Source organism: Cavia porcellus, unplaced genomic scaffold (assembly GCF_034190915.1).
Source record: "Cavia porcellus strain 051 isolate PalLab524CR breed Dunkin Hartley unplaced genomic scaffold, mCavPor4.1 scaffold_32, whole genome shotgun sequence".
Lineage (NCBI taxonomy): Eukaryota > Metazoa > Chordata > Mammalia > Rodentia > Caviidae > Cavia > Cavia porcellus.
Window position 1 is genome coordinate 19,331,320 of NW_026947515.1, and position 19,140 is coordinate 19,350,459.

The window sequence follows — 19,140 nt, forward strand, 5'->3', positions numbered from 1 at the left end:
ACAGAGACAGAGACAGAGACAGAGAGAACCTGGAAAATATCCAGAAGTAGCAATGATCCTGCTGGCCTGAGTGCAAGGAAAGGATGGACAACAAGGCCAGGAGTGGCATCAGGGATGGATTAGAGGCTGACTAAAGATCTGGGCTCTGGCTTGAGGGGCTGGGCAAGTAGGGACAGGGGAAGTAGCTGTCCATTGTGCTCTTGCAGTGAGTCCTGTACCAGTTTGCACAGCAAACTGGTACAAGTCACAGCCTTCTCTGAGTCTGTCTTTCCTCTGCAGCATGGTACAAATTCTCAGTGACCTGCCTAGCTTTGCACAGACTTATTCTGTGTTTGCTGCCCTCTTAAAATCCTAATAAGCAAAGAGGCTCCTCTCTGGCTGTGGATTCTCTCTAATGCACCACACTTTTCACACATATGGCTTTGCTCTGTAGTGTTCTGCCAGCCCTGTCAGAGGCATAGGTCCCAGGGGCTCTAGCTCACAGGGAGCTTACGTTGACATGCTCTTCTTTACTTTCAAGCCCTTCCTCCCATGGAGCCCTGGGCAGGGCAGGCTGGCATCCTGGGCTGAGGTCTGTGCGTGAATGCGGCCCAGCTCTGAGGGTGGTGGCATCAGTGCGATCAGTGGGATCAATATGGCCACCGGCATCAGTGGCCTCAGGTCTTCTGCAGCCCTGGAAGAGGCAGGGGGCAGGTCATCGGGGTCTAAGCTGGCATCACTGCAGGCCCCAGAGTTCTCACTGTGGCCCTCTTGACCGGTGGCTTCATCCTCAGATATGGTGATCACGTCAGCTGTGTCTTCCCCAGAGTTGCTGTCTAAGTCCCCTGTCCCTTGGTCAGTGGCTCCCTTCAACTTACTAGCTGTCTGGTCCTCTGCTATGCTCTCCTGTCCTTGTTTGGAGCAACCCTCAGGGACAACAGAGAGCCCTGCCACAGGCTGAGCTCTGCTCTGGCCGGTCCAGAAGAGAGCGAGCTCTTGGCGGCAGGCGGCCACAGCCAGGCTGGTGAGCAGGGTGCTGGACACTAAGTAGAGCAGGGCAGGCTGGCCCATCTCCATTAGAACCATGGCCAAGAAGGTGACCATCAGGCCCATGGCATAGGCTATGGTGCATGCCACGAAGTAGACCTGGTGCGAGTGAGTGTGCACATCAAAGCGGTGACAGTAGGCAACTAGGAAGCCAGGAACCACAATATCGCCAAAGCCAAGGATGGAGAAGGGCTGGTCGCATGGCGTCAGGGCTGAGGCGCGCAGCTGGGGCACTTTGAGCACCATGGGAAGCCTCTCATGGCTTGAAGAATCTGCTGGGCCCGAGGCAATCTCCAGCATGATGCTCTCTCCAGTCTTGGTGAAGATCGGTGTGATGAAGACCAAGAAGACATCGAAGGCCAGAAGGATCAGCAGGAAGCAGGTGCAGTTCTTGAGTGTGGGCAGCCGCACTCGCCGTAGGACAAAGAGGCAGTAAGCCACACCCAGCATGTCCTGCAGAAGCCATGCCCAGTGGTCCTCATTGCGGTAGGTGACCCAGAAGAGGGTCACCAGGCTGCACAGGCCTGCCAGCAGCAGCTGGGGCAGCTGCAGATAGGACTGGCAGCCAGGGAGGGACCACTGGTATTGCTGCAGTGGCAGGTGGTTCGTGAAGGGCACCAGGCAGCTGTAGAGACCGGTGCTAGCTCCCATGCCGAAGAGCCCGATCATGACATAGACAAAGTAGTCGTAGAAGAAATAGAGCAGAATCACGATGAAGCAGGACATGGTGATCACGGCACCCGCAATGGCCAGTGTGAAGTTGACTGCAGAGTCCTCGTCATCTTCATCCTCACGAACTCCTACTGCCTGTGGCTGAAGGTGGCCATCCGGCCCCCCTCCTCCTCCTCCTCGGGCCTGGTGCCGCTGCAGCCAGGCAGCCTCCATGAGGCCAGCCCAGTAGCCACCCACGGCCACGGTGCCTACAGCCAGGATGAAGATGACCACCAGGTTGTAGTCAATGATGGGCTCTGGGGGCACATACATGGCCACGCGGACAGTGGCGGCTCCGTGCGTGTGCCTGAGGATGTCCAGCATGTCTGGGTAGCGTAGCACAGCCACAGGGATGGTGAGGTCTGGCAGAGGCTGGCGGGGGTCCTGGGACACCGAGGTGATGTCTGAACACTGTTGGTCACTGACCCGGCTCACAATGAGCAGCCCGTGGGCTCCGTGGCTCTGAGCCAGCCAGCCCTTGGCGTGGAAGCTGCAGTTGCCTCTCATGGCCATGGCGGTGGTGCGGCGAAGGGACTGTGGCTTGGAGGAGCTGGACCAGGCCTGGTGGAAGGGGTCCCTGTCTGGGCACCAGGATGCCTTGGTGCCATCATGCAGGGGCAGGAGTGGGGCGTGGTGCAGGTCCCGGGGCAGGGTGACATAGTCAGAGCTGAAGAGGATGCAGTAGTCTTTGCTCCAGGTCTCTGACACCACGTGGACCACACCATTCTCTCCCTGGGCCATGATACTGACAAGGAGGAGGAGAAAGACCACAGGGAGGAGGAAACTCAAGCACGCCATTCCCCTCGGCTGCCTGCTGTGTCACCTCAGGGCTCACTGCCCACACAGCCCAACTCTCTTCCCTGGGGGTGGGTGTGGCCTTCTGTCACAGAGCAGTTTGTGCACCCATCCCGGAAACCAGGGCCACACCTACTTAGTCATAAAGCTGTGTTGTCCCCAGCCAAGGGCACTACTGCGGGGCACAGGCTTCCTCTAAGTTCCTCAACCCTGGCCCAGGTAGAGAGGTAATCTGGGTCCTCTCTGCCCAGGCAGATGCCTCAGTGGGCATCGGACCAGGTGATTTGAAATGAGAGGTGGGCAGATGGGGTTGAGGATGCCAGCTAGGATTCTGGATTAACTTTGCCCCTTACCCACTGGGTGACCCAGGAAAGTCACCTTTCCTCTCTGGGCTGCAAGCTCTCCTTCAAAATTGGTCCCCCTCTCTACCAGGAACATAGCTAAAAGTCATCTGCAGCCTCTTTGGGGTTAGTGTTGGCCATGGAACCAAGTTTCTGCTGTTAGAAATTGAGCAGAAATGATGTAAGCCTCGTGGGGGCCTCAGCTGGAAAAGTATGGCACTCCTGGTATAAATTTTCTCTCCCTTCTCATGGGTCAGAACTAGGATAGGTTGGTGCCTGGCTTTGATTATAAGGAGGAGGACAATGTCCTGAGGAGTGGGGAGAAAGGGAAGGGACCCAGTTCCTGGGCCTGCATGAGACAGTCACCTGGGATACTCACTGAGGACCATTATCAGAGAAAGACGTGATCCTTTGCAAGACTTCAGCTTGCTGTGGCAGCTTAATCTCTCCCTAATATACCCATGTCCTAGATGTGTAAAACTGAGGCTGAGAGAAGCACAAAGTGGCCCAGCTAAGAATGGACCCTGGAACAAAAAAAGAGGGAAATGGAAGATGAAGCAAACTCTCTGGTTCTGATGCTCCTGTGCTCTCCCTGTCACTCACTGGTTGGCATTCAGCTCCCTTTCCCTTTGATGCTGTGACAATCCCCTCCCCCACAGGAGGTGAGCTCTGCTACCTGCCTCCACATCTCACCCTAATACCCTCAGCGTTCCACAGTGCACAGGGACTCTGTTTCTGAGTCTGGGCTCTGGCCCAGGGCTCATGGTAGTGATGTGGCCCAGCCAGAGATCTCAGCACAGGTTCCTACCTTCATCTGCAGAGCCCCACACTCACCCTCAACTCAGTACCCAGCCCCAGCTGAGGCCTCCTGACCTAGCTGCTTGTCCTGTGCTGCAAGGCCTCCTGATGGTGTAGGCAGCTCTCGGGTCATCTGGGCCTTGTATGTAACCTCATCTCCATGGCTACTTCCGGAAAAGCCTGGCCACCTCCTGAGTTGGCGAGGTCACTATTGCAACTGGGGCTTTCACCACCCGCTTCTCTCCCTTTCTGTACTGGGATTGAACCCAGCATCTTCACACTGAACTCCATCCCCAGCCCTTTTACACTTTCATTTCTGAGACAGGGTCTTGCTAAGTTCCTATGTTGCCGTGGCTGGGTTCTACCTTTTGATCCTCCTGCCTCAGCCGCCCAGAGTGCTGGGATGACAGGTGTGCAACCCCACATCTGACCAGGTCTTTCTTCCTTCACAGCACTTGTCCCAGTCTTTGGTTTTTGCTTGCTTACGTGTTTCCCTCTCGGGTTCGCTGACCTGCACTGGTTGGGCATAAGCTCTGTAAGGACAGAACTTGTCTGTCCTACTTGCTGGTCTTGGCTGGTGGAATAGAAAGCAATGCCCATAAAACGTGGGATGTGAGAGAGCGATCCGATTTATATTTGGGAGGACTGAGGTGCAAGAGTTGTCTTAGTCACTTTCTTATCATTGGGAAAGGACATTACTCAGCACTGCAATCTAAAGCGGAGAGGTTTGGCTCACGTTCCAGCCCATGGCTTGTTGGTTTAAGGATGGACGGCAGGCAGGGCTGAGGGACATAGAAGAGGAGAAACTGCTTGCATCCTGGTGGAGGTGAAACAGATTGAGAAGGGCAGGGCCAGGGGGCACCAGCCCAGTCACTGCCCACCACCTCACACCAAACCAGCTAGAGCGCTCCCGGATCCGATCGCATTTCCCAAACCCCACCTCCTATCGCGTGGGACTTCGGGAGATAGCTCGTTATAAACCATAGCAGCCGCTAAGGGGCTTTTCCAAGGTGACATTTTAGTGATAGAAACCAGTTTCAAATCCCAGCTACTGGGTGGTAGAGATTTCAGTTTATAGTTTGTCACTCTGCCAGGGTGCTGACTCGGGATGGTGTGGACGCGATGACCTGGACTGGGTGGGAGACGGCTTCAGTGGTCACTGTTGGACATGACGGTGATGCTTATAATTCGAGCTATTTGAGGCTGAGGCTGGCAGCTGGCTAGCATGAGACCAGCGTGGGTAACTTAGGGAGGCCCTATCTCAAGATACAAATAAAATAGAGTTGAGGTTGTAGCTGAGTGACAGAGCACCCTTGGGTTCAACAAGGTGAACCCTAAGATATCCCAGCTGGTGATCAGAAGAAGAGAAAGGATGCAAGTTGCACAGGGAGAGAAAGGAAGGGGCTGGGAATCATTAAAATGTCCTATACATTAGTTTCTTGGATTGCCTGAGGCTGCCACAAACCAGATGGCTGAAAACAACGGAAATTTATTCTCTCACTCAACTAGAAGGCCATGGTCTGCCCTGTGCTGAATGTTGATGTCCCCCTTGAAATTTGTGTGTGGAGTCTCCTCCCTAGAGTAATGGCATTTGCGGTGGAGCCTTGGAAAATAGTTAAATCAGGAGGGTGGAGCCCTCCCCATGGTAGGCAACCTTCTAGCAGGACAAGAGAGGTGAGCTCTCAGCCTCGGGAGGCAACCTTCAAAATATTCAACTGAATGTTTGTAAGAAATATTTCTCCTTGTTGGAGCCTCTTTGTAAGCCAGGATCTGAGGCCACTCTAGGAACTGAACCCCCCACCACCCTGATCGCAGTCTTTTCATTCCCTGAGAACTAAAAGTCTATTGTTCAAGTCATCCGGTCTATGCATTTATCCAACGCAAAGTCCAAAACCAAGGTGTCAGCAGGGGCTCGCTCTCTTTGAGAACCGGATAGAATCATTTGGCATTCCCGTCCTGGTGGTGGCTGACAGTCTTCCTGCCTCCTTGGCTTGCAGCAGTGTCACTCACACCTCGCCTGTGACACGTGGCCTTCTCCCTGTCTTTGTGTCTCTCCTCTTTTTCTGATAAGGGCACCAGTCGGTTTCACTTAGGCTTCACCCTGACGGCCTCATCTTAACTTGATTCCACCTGCAAAGACCCCATTTCCAAATGAGGCCACATTCACAGGTAATGGGAGTTAGGGCTACGTATCTTTTGGGAGACAAAATTCAATCCATAACACACGCTATTTTAATTCTCAAAGAACAAGAATAGTCGCCCATCTTCCTTAAGGCCTCTCCTGTTATGTAAGGCACCTTTTCCTTTTTTTTTTTCTTATTTTTCAGTGCTGGGGATTGAACCCAGAGCTCCTCATGTGCTAGGTAAACTGAGCTCCACCCCCAGTTTTCAATTTTGGGTCACTTTCCTTGGGATTCCACAAAAAAATGATGAACGCCGCACTGTGACACCCAGCTCTGGACTCTTTGAAGGAGACGGTGTGAGTGTAAGGGAACTTACAAATTAGCCAGCAGCCCCATTGGACGGGGTAATTCCCTCTCCCTAATTACTAATATTTGCCTTGACAACACCTAATTGGACAACTGCCTTCTCCGAGATTTATTTGTGTTGTATTTTTTTAAGTATTCATCCAAATTTTTGTAAGAAACATTTCTCTTTGTTGGTGTACTTTTGATTTATCCACTAATATAACATTTAATTAGATTATAAACAGTAATTAAAATGACAAGTGAACTGTCAGAAACACATTAGGGAGGCAATACAACTGTCTGATGATGGCTGGTGGGGGAAGAGGTGGGCAGGGAGCATTCTGAGTGCGGAGAGGACACATAGAATCTGTTGGTTAAGTGGTGTCTGGGCGTGAGGAGGCACAGTTCGCGCAGATAGCCTGTGGTCACTGGATCCGCTTGTCTGAGTTCCAGTGTCTGGATGCCATCCAGGTGGGCAGCCCCTTGCTGAGGGTTGTGTTTCTGAGCCCCCCTCCCAGGATGAGTGACCCAGATGCTCACTCAGGGCCCTACTTCCACGAAGGAAGCTCAGGGTCTCTTAGAAACCAAGGGCCAACACCCACTGGGATGACTGTCACCCACAAACAGGAGCAAGTGAGGATGTGGAAAGTTCAAATCCACAAGCCCAGCTGTGGAGATGCAAAGGGTGCAGCTGCCAGCTAGACACAGGGTTAACACAGGACCCACAATCCCACTTATAGGTGTCACCCATAAGAAGTGATACAGTTATGCACAACCTTGTCACAGCACTATTTGCAATAATTTGCATAGATGGGTGGAACCCGAGTGCCATCAGCGGATGGATGGGTGAGATGTGGTCCATAAAATCAGTCAGCTGTAAGGCACGATGATTTGACACATCTTACAGTGTGGAGGGATCTTGAAAACACCATGGTAAGGAAAACAAACAAACAAAAAAAAAAAACCAGGCAGAGCAAATACTGTATGATCTATTCCACTTATTGGAAATATATGGATGCGGCAAATCTCTAGAATGTAGGTTAATGAGTGCCGGGGGTTAGGGGATCAAGAGGTGGGAAGTGACTACTTTGCTAGGTACAGGGTTTCCATACAGGGTGAAGAAAATGTTCTGGAGCCAGACAGTGGTGATAGGTGCATATATTAATATATAATAATTGTATATATTTATGGGCTATTAATGCATTTGATGTCATTAAATTATACATTTCAACATGGGTGAAATGGTAAGTTTTAAATTAAGTGTATTTTACCACAATAAAAAAAAATTAAGGGCCCACTCCAGTCTCCTGCAGCAACTCTATCTTCTGGACAGGTTCATTTGGATCCCTTGGACGCTGTCAGTCCAGGACATGCCCCAGTTAGGAAACACTGCTGTCCTTAACCCATCTTACTCCTGTCCTTCCTCCCTGATCTGCTTTGCAGAACTTTCCTAAGGCTCCTGCCCTCTCCATGCCTCTTCCTGGGACCCAGCTTGCTGAAAATTTTCAGGGACCTTGCCAGCCGGCCCATCAAGGGCTGAAATGGTGTTTCTGCATGGCCACTCCGTGCCCTGGTTGATGCATTACATGAGTGACTAGTGGCTTTGTGTAACTTGATTTCTAGACTCTGCAGATGTCACCACCTGTAATCTCCAGATGGGCCCTTTCCTTACTGTGCCCCCGCCACCCCACTGCATGGCAGCTTTGCTCCCTACTCAATGTTCCCCCCAGTTAGGACCTGGGCTCTTGGGGTAAAGTCTCTGCTTCCTGTTTGGAGTAGGTGTCGCCTGAAGCATTTATCTCTATCCACTGAGGGCAGTGAGGCCAGCAGACCCCGGGTGGTGGGTCTCAGCCCAGGGCTGTCACGCAGGAAGGCAAGAAGGGTGCCCAGCTTCCTAGCCTCCTCTCCTACCCTGGCCTGTGGGCCTTGAACCCTTCCAGCTGCATGATCTGGAAATGCACAGGCCTGGAAAGGGACCAGGTCACCCTCAGCTCCCTCCTCCCAACTGCTTCCTGTGTCCCTGAACCTGGGAATGAAGAGAGGCAGAATCCTCTGTCCCCTACCCTGGCTGGGTGCCCACAGTCTTCCCCAGACCCTATACGAACCTCAGAGACCCCCTTGCTCTTCCCCAGTGAGCAAGGAGGTTGGGCAGCAGGGGCTTTGTTTAGAACCCCTTGAAAGGACAGGTGGGGGTTATCACATCCGTGTTCCAACACACTGAGGCTTTGAGAAAGATAATGACCAAGCCTCTTTCGACACTGAGCTGTCAGCGGAACCTGCAGGGGATGGTGGGCCGGGGGAGGCTGGAGGCAATGCTCTGAGGTAAGAGTGAAAATTGCTGGGGACACAGGATGTAGCTAGCCTGCAGCTTGTGCTCTCCAGGCTCCAGCTCATACAGCTAGATCATGTCTGAAGGCTATTTGAGAACCTGGAGAATGTTCTTGGATGGGGCACTATAAGAGCATAGAGGGGCAGGGAAGAACACTTGCAGAGTCCCGCTGCACAGGGCTTTTGTGGAGGCCACTTTGGGTTCCTGTCCAGCCATGCCACCACCCGGTGCCCTCAGACAGTCTCATCACTCTTCCCATAATAGCCTCGGCTCCACAGGGCAGTGTGAAGAGTGGATGAGATTCATACGTGAGACCTGGCTCCCAGGGAACACTGAGGAGCAATCAGGATGCTTCTGGGGAACTTCAGAAAACAGCCAGTCCAGACTGAAGCAGTCAAGTTTGAAGGCAGGGGGCCTGCACGGGATGATGCTGAGACGCCCCTGGACTGAAGGCCAGGGCATCCTTGCAGAGGGTACACAGAGCCTGGGTGGGGTGCAAGGAAGCCCACTGTGGCTTCAGGTGGCCTGGGTTGCATGGTTTGTAGCTCAGCTTCATCTTCAGAAGTGGAAGAGTGGAGAGCGTGGAGAAGAGATCCTGGGTACATAGTGACCTCATCGCCACCACCCTGCTGGCCCCAGCAGCTGCCCCGCCACCGTCGTGGGTCCCCTCTTCAACTGGGATATGTTCCAGGTCAATCCGAAACCCAAAGACCTTCTCACTGTCCCCTTCCCCTAGAGGTGCTTTGTTGGTCCCAGTCTCCCAACCCCAACCCAAGTTCTAGGATGTTGGTCCCTGAAAGCACCCTTGACTTGCAGCCCAAAGGCCTTCTATCCCAGGGGAGCTGCTAAGCCTGTGTCCTTGGCTCCAGTGTGCTCTGGGTCCTATCTCCCTGCGCTGGTTGAGCATTAGCTAGTACATTCATAAAGAGTTTCATGGATTGCAAAGCAATCTTCAGATGGCTCCAATTAAGTATTATAATCTGGACTTCAGAACCCCCTACCTCCCCTAATACATGGCTTCCCAAGGTCTGGCTGTTTCCCAGTCCTGGCGTCAGGTGGCTGACCGTAAGCACAGTGGCTTGGAAAGGTAGCTAAGGACCTCAGGAAGTGGCTCTGCTGTCCTTCAGGGACAGGAGCCTAACTGGAAAGCAGCGTGACTCTGCCATCACTGTTCTGTGCCCACGGGGAGACTCTCAAGGAAAAATGGGTCAGGTGCAGGCATTTTTATTATGAGATGGTGGCTTCTGGGTATGGCATGGAGAAAATATTTCTGGTCCTGAAGGACAGGCTTGACTGAAACTTGGAGGACCTTGGTGACCCCCCACCCTACAGCTGAGCCACCCAGCCTTTGCCCACGGGCAGTGACATGTCTCATACCCGCTTTGGCTCGCAGAGACCTTCCCCACCCAAAGCCCAACCCCAAAGGCGAATGGCTCAGGTGCCTGGGCCTGAGCTACCCGGTCCCTGCCCCAAAGCTCAGAACAACCCCACTGTGGGCTCCAGAGCTTTGGAGTGGTCCCCAAGCTGCCCATCCTCCTTAGTCTCTCTGAGGTGAAATGCTGCCCAGAGACACTCTCCAGCATCTCTGATGACAGCCAGCTCTGCCCTTCCTGGCTCAGGGGCTCTGAAGCCTCTTTCCTCCCGTGGCTCAGCACTGTGCTGAATACACAGTCAGCACCCAGAGGGTGCCCAGCAGCTGCACCAACCAGGGGGCACAACAGGAAGGGAGCAGGGCACAGCTCAGCTCCTCGCCGGGCATCCCTCCTTGAGACGCACTTCACTAGCCATAGTCCAGGAATACCCCACCTCATTTGTCCTGCAGCGTGTGAAACAGAGTGGAGACTTGTCTCAGCTGTTGTACATCAGTCACTTGTGGTCCCTCTTGTCAGCAAAGAGAGCTGCACCCCCACTCCAAATTGCTCTAGAAGCCACCACCCATCCCAGTCCTGGCATTCCCTAGCTCCCTCTCATCTCTCTACTTAAGGACACAGACCTTGGAAACTGGCAGGGTGGGGCACCCTGAGGAGGCCCTCAAGGGCATCCTTATCATCTCCAGATGCTGTGCCACTGTGGAGTTCGTGACAGTCATCTGGGTTTGTTTCAGTGTACTGATGCACCACATCCTTGAATGTAAGTGTGTGTGTGTGTGTGTGTGTGTGTGTGTGTGTGTGTGTGTACATGCACCCATGCTCATGTACATCTGCACAACTGTCTTCAGGACCTGGGCAGAGGTCCTGAAAGGCTCAGGTGTCATTGGGGTCCTTGTGAGTGTCTGGGGTCTCACTCACCCGATGGCCTTAGAATACACCTCATACTGGCTTCTACTGACTGTACAGCGCTGGTCTGAGAGCCTCAGATGCGTTCTGTGACCTGCGTGGATGTGGGACATGTGCCTCAGATGAGGAGGGGCAGGGTCCACTCTGCTCCCGCCTTCCCCAGTTACCTGTCGCTATGCTGGTGCACCCACCTGGCGTTCACCTGCCTTCCTTGCCTGGCCTCACTGGTTTTTCCTCCCTGGTCCTCATTTCCCTCGAGCTTGTCATAGAGACCTGGTCTCACGGCCAGCTTCTGGGACATCCAAGGACAGCATCTCAGGTCGTCTCAGCCACCTCAGCTTGCAGCTTGAGGCTTCCCCAGGGTGAGGCCCCACTCCTGCTTTGGTCCACCGCCACGTTTATTCTAGCTGCCCCCGGACACTGCAGTCCTCCCTGCAGCATTAACCTTTCTATCCCTGACTTTTACCAAGAGCTGTCCTTTACTAACCAGCCTGGCTGGACCATCTCCTTCCAAGTCCCCCGGTGCCTCCTACCAGCCCGTGGGGGCTCATCCAAGATAATGGGAGTAATGTCAGGTTTTCCAGCTCCTGAAGGCTGGAAAAGATGCCCACACCTCCAAGCCACCCTCTCCTGCTCCCCAGTGGAGTACAGGCCTTCACAAATGCTGGTTGAGAAGATAAATATTATTATTTACATCATCTTCCCCCTTACAGCTGATGCTCTCATCTCCTACTTCCCACCCCTGAAGTGCATCGGTCAGCCCAACCCTCTGGAAATGGCAGGCCCGGTGAGGACCGACCAGTCTACACCCGGAGAGGGGCAAGTTAATGTGCCAATTGGTTGCTGCAGGAGCCCCTTGTCCTGTTCAGAGCACTTGGGCAGAGAGGAGCCCTTTCCCTTTGCTCATCTTGAGAGCCTGCTCCAGAGGTTTCAGGTCCCAAAGGTTCTTTATCCTCCTCAAGGGAAGTTGGCCTGGCCAGGCACACTCTTGTGCCCTTGCAGTGCCCAGATGGGGAGACACCCAAAGGCAGGAGGTGGCAGGACTCTGGATGAGGGTACTGTTGGTGAGGAAGCTGGGGCAACCTACAGAGTGGTAAACATCTAGGGTGCGAGGCAGCAAGGCAGGGCATTTGTAGTGGCAGTGCCACAGGGCCAATGCTGTTCCGATGACTTGGGAGTGGCCCAGTACCTGATGATGTCACCTGATTTCTAATGACATTTCCAGGGCTCCCTCCTGAACCACACGGCCTTGGTTCTCAGTGGCGCCCAAAGGCATCTCCAAGGCCAGGAGGCATCATGGTGGATGAACGCTGTCACAGTCAGGAAGGAACCCCAATTTTCCATGAGGCCCTGGGGCAGTGAATCACCTCCCTACAGCTGAGGGGGATCCCAGATCCCTGTGCTTTGTAAAGGCAGAGCTGAGAGGGCCCAGGCGTTGCTACGGGCGGTCCAGCTCTCCACTTCCATCCCATTTCTGTTCTCCAGAGAGGACTAGGACAGTGGGCCAAGCCCAGTCCTGTAAGCTACTGTGCAATCATGAGCATAGAAGTCCTGCTGGTGTGGCAGTAGGGACCCCCAGACTTTCAGGGCTGCTGCTCCTGGGGAAAAGGTGCTGGCTCCCTCCACACACGAGATGGCCAGTGAGCCTGGCCATATTCTTCACAGCCACAGACCTCAGGAGCTGCTTCATGTGGCCTGAGGCTCAGACTGCTGTAGACTGCTTGATGCTGTGGAAGCTGACCCGGGTCGGGGAGGTGGGGATGGACATGGCACGGGCCACCCGCGCACGGATGGAGTGTTTGTCTTGCCATCGGTGCCACCTCTTCCGGATAGCAGAACGGACCTGTGGGCACAGGGCAGAGGCTTGCAACTCGCTCCCTCCCCTGAGCTGCCATGAGCAGAGAAGCCCACAGTAGATGGTGATGTTTTGCAAGGCTGACGTTGCTGGTTTGCATTTGTTTGGTTTGGAGCATGCAGATTCCATACCCTCAGCCCACAGGAAGCACTGCCCAGGGCTCAGCCTTCCCAGTTTTCAGATTCTTTTGCAAGACCAAAGCCCAGGCTTTCAGCCACCCATGCCCGCTGCCTCTGGGGCGAAGGAAAGGGCTACCATCCCAGGAGCAGAATGGGATGGACTGGCACTTCCTGGTGGCATCCCACACAAACTTAAGAACAGGGAGCAAAGCCTGTCCTAAGTACAGGATGGGAACAATCCTATGGCCACCAGATCCTAAGCCCAGCCCCACCGGGTCCTCACCTCGCTGTTGAGAAAACAGTAAAACACAGACACGAAGAAGCCCTAGAGGAGAGAGGGACAATCAGAGGCCTGTGTAAGCAGGGTCCCCCTGATCCTGGTCTGCCCCCACCCCCAGGCCTCTAGCTCTCTGCTGAGAGAACCCCCAGCCAAGCAGGTAACACCTGCCCCTACAGAGCTGGGGGCAGCCAGGTCCAACCAAGGCAGGGAGGGAGGCCATACCTGGAAGGATTCCAGGAGGGAATTGAAGTAGATGAAGACAACCCGGGAGACCTCATCCTCTCCAGGGTTGACAAAGAACAGCATGTAGGTGATGCCCAGGAGAGGCAGCAGCACCAGAGTGGCCTTCACAGCCTTCCTAGAGGTGGAGATGAGAGAGCCCCGGTCAGAGCCCAGCCAGAAGGTGTTGGGCCTCTGGCTGGTAACAAGGACTGGGCCTGGGGCAAGGGGCAGGCCTCAGGCACGTCTAAGGTGGGGAGACCTGTGGGCTCTGGAGGTACTGCCAGGCCGGGGAGGAACAGAAGCCCCACGGTGGGGGAGGTGGGGAGCCAGGTACCTGTACTGAATGGTCTCAGATGTGGTGGATGCCCGGAGTTTGGTCATGAGGATGCGGACGATGTTGAAAAGGAAGATAAAGTTGATCTGCAATTTGAGCATACCGGCGGGGAGAAGGGGTGTGGATGTGTGCAGGGTATGGGCTGGGGAACAGGACAAGCCCTCGCCTTCTCAGTTCTAGCCCTGGTGTCCCCCACTGCTCTCCATCCACTTCCTGTACATCTACACTGGACCTGGGCCCGCTCCTTCAGTCCCCCCTTCTAGGCAGAGGGTCCTCTCTGTCCACTCCAGATACTGTGGCCCCTCCCTACTGTGCCCTGTCTCTCATCCCCCACTGAGGTTCTTACCAGCAGGACCAAGATCATGGGGCCCTGGTAGATGTAGTCAGTATACACTCCAGGCCTTTTGCCAAACCAGCACCTACAAGACCAGAGCAAGAAGGGGAGAGGGGGGTCATCCAGGTCTTCTGAGGCATGGGCAGGGGCAGTGCTTGGTTAAGGCAGGACTGAGACTGACAGATATGATGTGGGAACCCCAATTCCAATCCTGGAGAAGTTCAAGTCAGTCGATCCCCCTGCAGGGCCTCAATTATCCCAGCTGCAACACAGACAGCATCCTTATTGAGACGTGAAGTTGGAAGCAAGCTGTGGCAGGGAGATGGGCTGTGAAAAAGACCACAGCTGGCCCAGGGCCTGACTGAGGCCCAGCACAGCACTGGTTCCTCGGTTTCCACTTGTGGCCTGGCGGTTGTGGCTGAGCATGCTCACTGGGGTGCGCCTGGAGTGGGCACCCGATCGGTAGCATCCTCTGACTCCATCACAGTGCAGCCTAAATGACCTAAAAACGGAGAACCTCTCAGGTGCCACCTTTACAAGAGGCAGAAATGCTTTCCATTGTCCTGAGCTGCCCCTGCATGGTCCAGGGTGGGCGGGGACAGAGCAACTGGAAGTCTTATGTCCTTGAATAGCTAGATCTCATTATGCTTCACAAACCAGAAAGTGAGATTTTTATGTGAAATCTCTTGATTTTTTTTTTTTAAAGATTGGCTACAGAATCAAGTTTTCAAAAAATACCACTCAGGCCAATCACAACACCTTCGGACCAGGTTCAGTCCCCCATCCTCTGGTCTGGTCTGGTCTGGTCTGGTCTGTGAATTTCTTACAGTCCTTTCTTTTTGGTTGCAGTCTCTGCATTTACCACCAGGTGGGGCTTCAGAGCCGCTCAGATCCACTTTCTGCTCCAGCCCACGCATCGTTTTCCCATCTCACACACACACACACACACACACACACACACACACACACACACACACACGCAGCATCCCACATCCCACTCAGGGTTCCAGTGCTTCCGCTCTAGGACCCAGGCCACACCTCATCAGCTGTGCAACCATCCCAGCCTGAGCCAGGAGGAGCAACCTTTGAAGACACAGAAGAGAATCTTCCAGGGTTCTGTGGAGCCCAGCGAGGCTCCAGTTTCTCCTCTGGGAAGAGAAGACACTGCAACTACGGTGGAAATGCTTGGTCCCCAAGTCAGCTGGTCCCAAGAACACTTCCCTGGCAAAGATCTTAGCTTCTCTCTTGGCTGGCTGTGTTGCTCTTTTTTGTCTGGCTCTGAGGTTCTCAATCTTAGCTACACACTAGGCAGTTAAAAAAAATTCTTAGTGCCCAGGGTATAACCCAAACAGCATCCAGCTGTTTGGGGTGAATCCTGGGCATCAGCCTTTTTAGAGTTTCCTAGGTGATTCGTGTAGGGCATGGGTAACTGGGGAACCTCAGGCTTCAGAGCTATAAAGAGCCTCTGAGACAGGTGGACCAGTTTCTACTATGACTGTGGAGGCTTCTTGTTAAAACAATCTTAATGTCAATGAGCATTCTCCATACACCAGATACTCCTGTATGTGCTTCATGTGTGTTAATGCATGCCATCCCCACCACAACCCTCCGAGATAGGTGCCATCAGGACATCTGTTTTGCAGATGAGGAAACAGAGGCATGCTACAGGAATGAGCCTAAGGCCATGGAGCCACTGCAAGAGGACTATCTGGACAGGCTGAGTGCAGTCTCCACTCCTTAAGGGAAACAAAGGAGAGTGGACCCTGATTGTCTAGTTCCCACTTTGGCAGGGCACTGGTGGACTCTAAGCTGAGTCCAGCCCCAGCTCTCTGCCTTTGCACATGCAGAAGCCCAAATCCTGACAAAAGTGCAGAATGGTGCAAGGCTCTCAGGGAGCACCAGGCAGAGCTGGGCTGGGGGGTCTGGGCCAGGAGGCTTGGGAGGGGAAGGAGGTAACTTACTTTTCATTGTCGTAGTATAGCTTCCCAATGGCCCAAGCCACAATGATGGGGAAAGGCACACCTGAGAGAGAGAGATGGGCTGTCACAAAGCTCCTGGTCAGGGAGTCCCGGAGGGACCTAGTGCAGCCCAGGCCTCCCTAGAGGGGTTGCTAGGGGTTGAGATTAAGCTTAAGCTCACAAACCTTCAGGATCCCCTGCCCCACTCCCAAGGAAGGGACCATCCCAGCAGACCTTGATTCCCCAGTCCCCAGCCGGCTGGCCTGCCCTGATGGGAGGGCAGGCTGGCAGCCAGCTGGCTTACCCCAGCCAATGCAGATGAACATCCACTTGCGCAGCCGGTCAGTGGAGTAGGTGAGCACTATGGCTGTGTGCAGGTAGCAGCCCTCACCGAACATCCAGAAGAAGTTGGTCACGTGGAAGTAATTGTAGGCAGCTGTCACCAACCTGCACCAGCCCTGCACCCCCCAGCCCCGAGACATCATGATGAGCAGGGTGTGGGGAGAAGTGTAGCACCCCACAGTGGGACCCTGTTCCTGTTCCTGTTCTGGGACTCCTATGCAGGACCTGTGCCCTCCTCTGCCCTTGGGCTCAGTCCCCTCCTCGTCCCCCTGGCAGAACGTACCACGTTGCTCTGGTGGACCTCGGGGCTCATGGTGCGCTGGACCACAAACCATGTGGCATTGCGCAGGATGAAGGCTGAGATGAGGTTCCAGTGGATGATGTTTCTCAGGCACCGGATGCTCCTTGTGGCCAGGGCAACAAGAAGAGAGAGAGGATAAAGGACAGACTACCGGCAACAGACCAGTCCAAATATGTGGAAGGGGAAACTGAGGTTCTGAGCAAGAGAGGCTGACTGTAAGGCCACAGAGGTGGCAGCAAGGTGGCAGCATGGCTCATGGGGCTCTTCTTGCCTGTGGGCACCCATACATAAGTTCCAGGGGCAGAGCCTGGCATGGCAGTACAGACCAGTCTAAGTGTAGATGATGTGGGTGAGCCAGGAGCAGAAGTGGCTCTGCCAGAGTTTCCACAGAGGTGAGGGCAGGATGCCCCATCCCAGGAGCCCCTTTCCAGAGGCATCTCTACCTCTCCCTTTTCTACCCTGCTTGAGGGCACAGAGGCAGCAGATGGCAATTCGAAGGCCTTCTCACCTGAGCCGCAGAAAGAGGATGAAGGCCACCAGGAGGGCCACCAGGGAGATGCAGTGGCCCAAGTAGTTGATGATGACGGCGATCTGGTAGTGCACTTTGCTCTTTTTCTGAGGCAGGAGAGAGGGGGCAGAAGTGAGGCTCCTGCACCCGCTGGACAGCAGGGACACTCTGCGATAGTGACAGGTTACCTGCCCCCAGACTCCCTGTGTGCCTTGAGCAGCACTGTCAATCCCAGGCTCTGTTCACTGCTCCATGTTATTGGGCAAACGAGGTGAAAACTGTCTACCACATCCCACAGGGCGCCCTCCCAGGTGCGCCAGAGTGTATGCCAACCCACAGAGAGGCCCACATTCTCACATTAGCCCAACACCAAGTGGTCTCCTTGAGACCCCAGGCCTGAAGGACCTCTTTCCTCTACCCATTCTGAATTGGGTCCCCATTCTCTCGGTTACCCCGAAGTCCCCCTGACTTAGCAGCTGAAGTTGGCTCCTATTCACCAGGAGAGGGAGGAGCAGCACCTACATCACGATCATTAGCAATGACACACAAAAAATCTCTGTAGCTCCTTACTCGCTTCCCAGAGCCCTTTCCTTCCCCGGCCCGGGAGTCTGCTTGAAGTGACTGAACTTCTCCAGTTTCCTAATTTTATGTCTTAATGAAATGTACTGCTGGAAGGTACTGTCCCCTTCTTTCCACAAATTGAAAGCTCCAAAGCTCCACGGGTGAGAAAGCCTCTTACAGGTTTTCATGTGTGTTGTGTTATCTTCTCAGATCTATACCGTGACCCCCTGGAAAGAGCCAGAAGGGCATCTGTAACTTAATTTTGCAGAAAAGAGGCACTGCCAGAGATGACGGTGCACACCTGTAATTCCTCAGGAGGCTGAGGCAGGAGGACTGCCACAAACTCAAGCCAGCCTTGGCTATGTAATGAGTTTAAGATCAGCCTGAACTACATAGCAAGACCCCATAGAAGGAGAGACCCAGAAGTATGCTGACTGACTCAAGGTCACCCAACTTCAGAACCACTTTTTACCTGTACATACAGCCTGGCAAAAGGCTAAGGTTAGCTTTAAAGTCTCCCACCCCATGGGGGATCAGCCAGTTCCAGGTGCACAGCTCTCTGAAATTTCCTGTCTTCCATCACTGAGCAAAGTCCTCGTCCACCCTTTTCTATGTTCTAGGAAGGCATGGTCTGGAAACCCACAACCAAAGCATAGTTCGGATCCACAATTAGATGATGGAGGAAGGAAAGAAACAGGGAAACAGGCAAGCTGCTGGCTTGGGGAAAGGATCCTTATTAGCACCCCTCTCCCCTTCCCCTCTGCAGGTCCTGGGGTGGGACTGGTGGTTGACAACGCTGAACCTGGTGATTTACAAGTTGGAGAAGGAAGCCCTTTCCACCCTTCATAGCCCCCGCAGAGCTCCTAACCCTCCACAGACTTTCTGCTAGAATGTCAGATTCCATGGAAGTCCTGATGAGCCATCCTAAGGCACCAAGTCCAGCTCCACCTGTCTTCTGGATGAGGAAACTGAGGCTCCGAAACACACCAGAAGAGAGATGTACCTCATGGGGGAAGAGCTAGCAGGCAGCCCCCCAGGGCCAGACCCGCTCTGTGCTCCCCTCCCCCACCACACCCCTTCAAAGGGATAAAGATGCCACGGCCCCACAAAGCTCTCTTCTGAACTGGTTTTGGGCTTTTAGGAACATGGCAGGAAATCACATTAGCACTCCAGGCTCAGAGGGGCTGGATCTAGTGAAAAGGAAAAAGACAAAAAAAAAAAAAAAAAAAAAAGAGACAGGGGGGAGAGAGAAAGGAGCAGTGTGACTCGGAGGGTCTCTAAGCTTCCGTGGCAGATGCTGAGTCTGAAGCTGCAGAAGATATGCACACATCAAAGCCTGTCTGGAGCTGGCAGTTAATGTCCTCTTATTAAATTTCCCACAAATCAATGCTGAGAAGCCCCTGGGTACTAACAACATCTGCAGAGCCAAAAATGGTGTGGGCTCCAGTTTGATCCACAGACCAAGGAGAGACCAGTGAGCTGAGGTGTGGGGAGCCCCTGCTGTCTGGGGCAGGTATGCCTGGGTCATTGGCTTAGGAGAGGTCATTAATGAAGCACCTACTAGAGCTGGGCTCTGTGCTAG

The 19,140-nt window shown here is 53.8% G+C and overlaps 2 protein-coding genes across 4 annotated transcripts in view; both read right to left on the reverse strand.

Annotated features, from left to right (window-relative positions):
- Positions 1 to 386: 386 nt before the first annotated feature.
- Sppl2c (signal peptide peptidase like 2C) lies at positions 387 to 2,593 on the reverse strand. The gene has a single exon (XM_005008549.4). It carries the CDS (start codon positions 2,533 to 2,535, stop codon positions 490 to 492), a length of 2,046 nt encoding a protein of 681 aa, XP_005008606.4. The 5' UTR covers positions 2,536 to 2,593; the 3' UTR covers positions 387 to 489.
- An 8,816-nt stretch (positions 2,594 to 11,409) lies between these two features.
- The window catches only part of Crhr1 (corticotropin releasing hormone receptor 1), a 43,237-nt gene continuing 35,506 nt past the window's right edge, over positions 11,410 to 19,140 (reverse strand). For 2 of the 3 annotated variants that reach the window (XM_063241663.1, XM_063241666.1), the window contains 9 exons: positions 16,998 to 17,104; positions 16,472 to 16,592; positions 16,151 to 16,304; positions 15,850 to 15,910; positions 13,901 to 13,973; positions 13,555 to 13,640; positions 13,221 to 13,356; positions 13,002 to 13,043; positions 11,410 to 12,587 (listed from right to left, as the gene is read on the reverse strand). In XM_063241663.1, the coding sequence (XP_063097733.1) occupies positions 12,447 to 12,587; positions 13,002 to 13,043; positions 13,221 to 13,356; positions 13,555 to 13,640; positions 13,901 to 13,973; positions 15,850 to 15,910; positions 16,151 to 16,304; positions 16,472 to 16,592; positions 16,998 to 17,104 (921 nt within the window). In that variant the 3' untranslated portion in view covers positions 11,410 to 12,446. Of the gene's footprint in view, positions 12,588 to 13,001; positions 13,044 to 13,220; positions 13,357 to 13,554; positions 13,641 to 13,900; positions 13,974 to 15,849; positions 15,911 to 16,150; positions 16,305 to 16,471; positions 16,593 to 16,997; positions 17,105 to 17,567; positions 18,579 to 19,140 lie in introns of those variants that run through there. The other variant, XM_063241664.1, reaches the window with a different exon arrangement.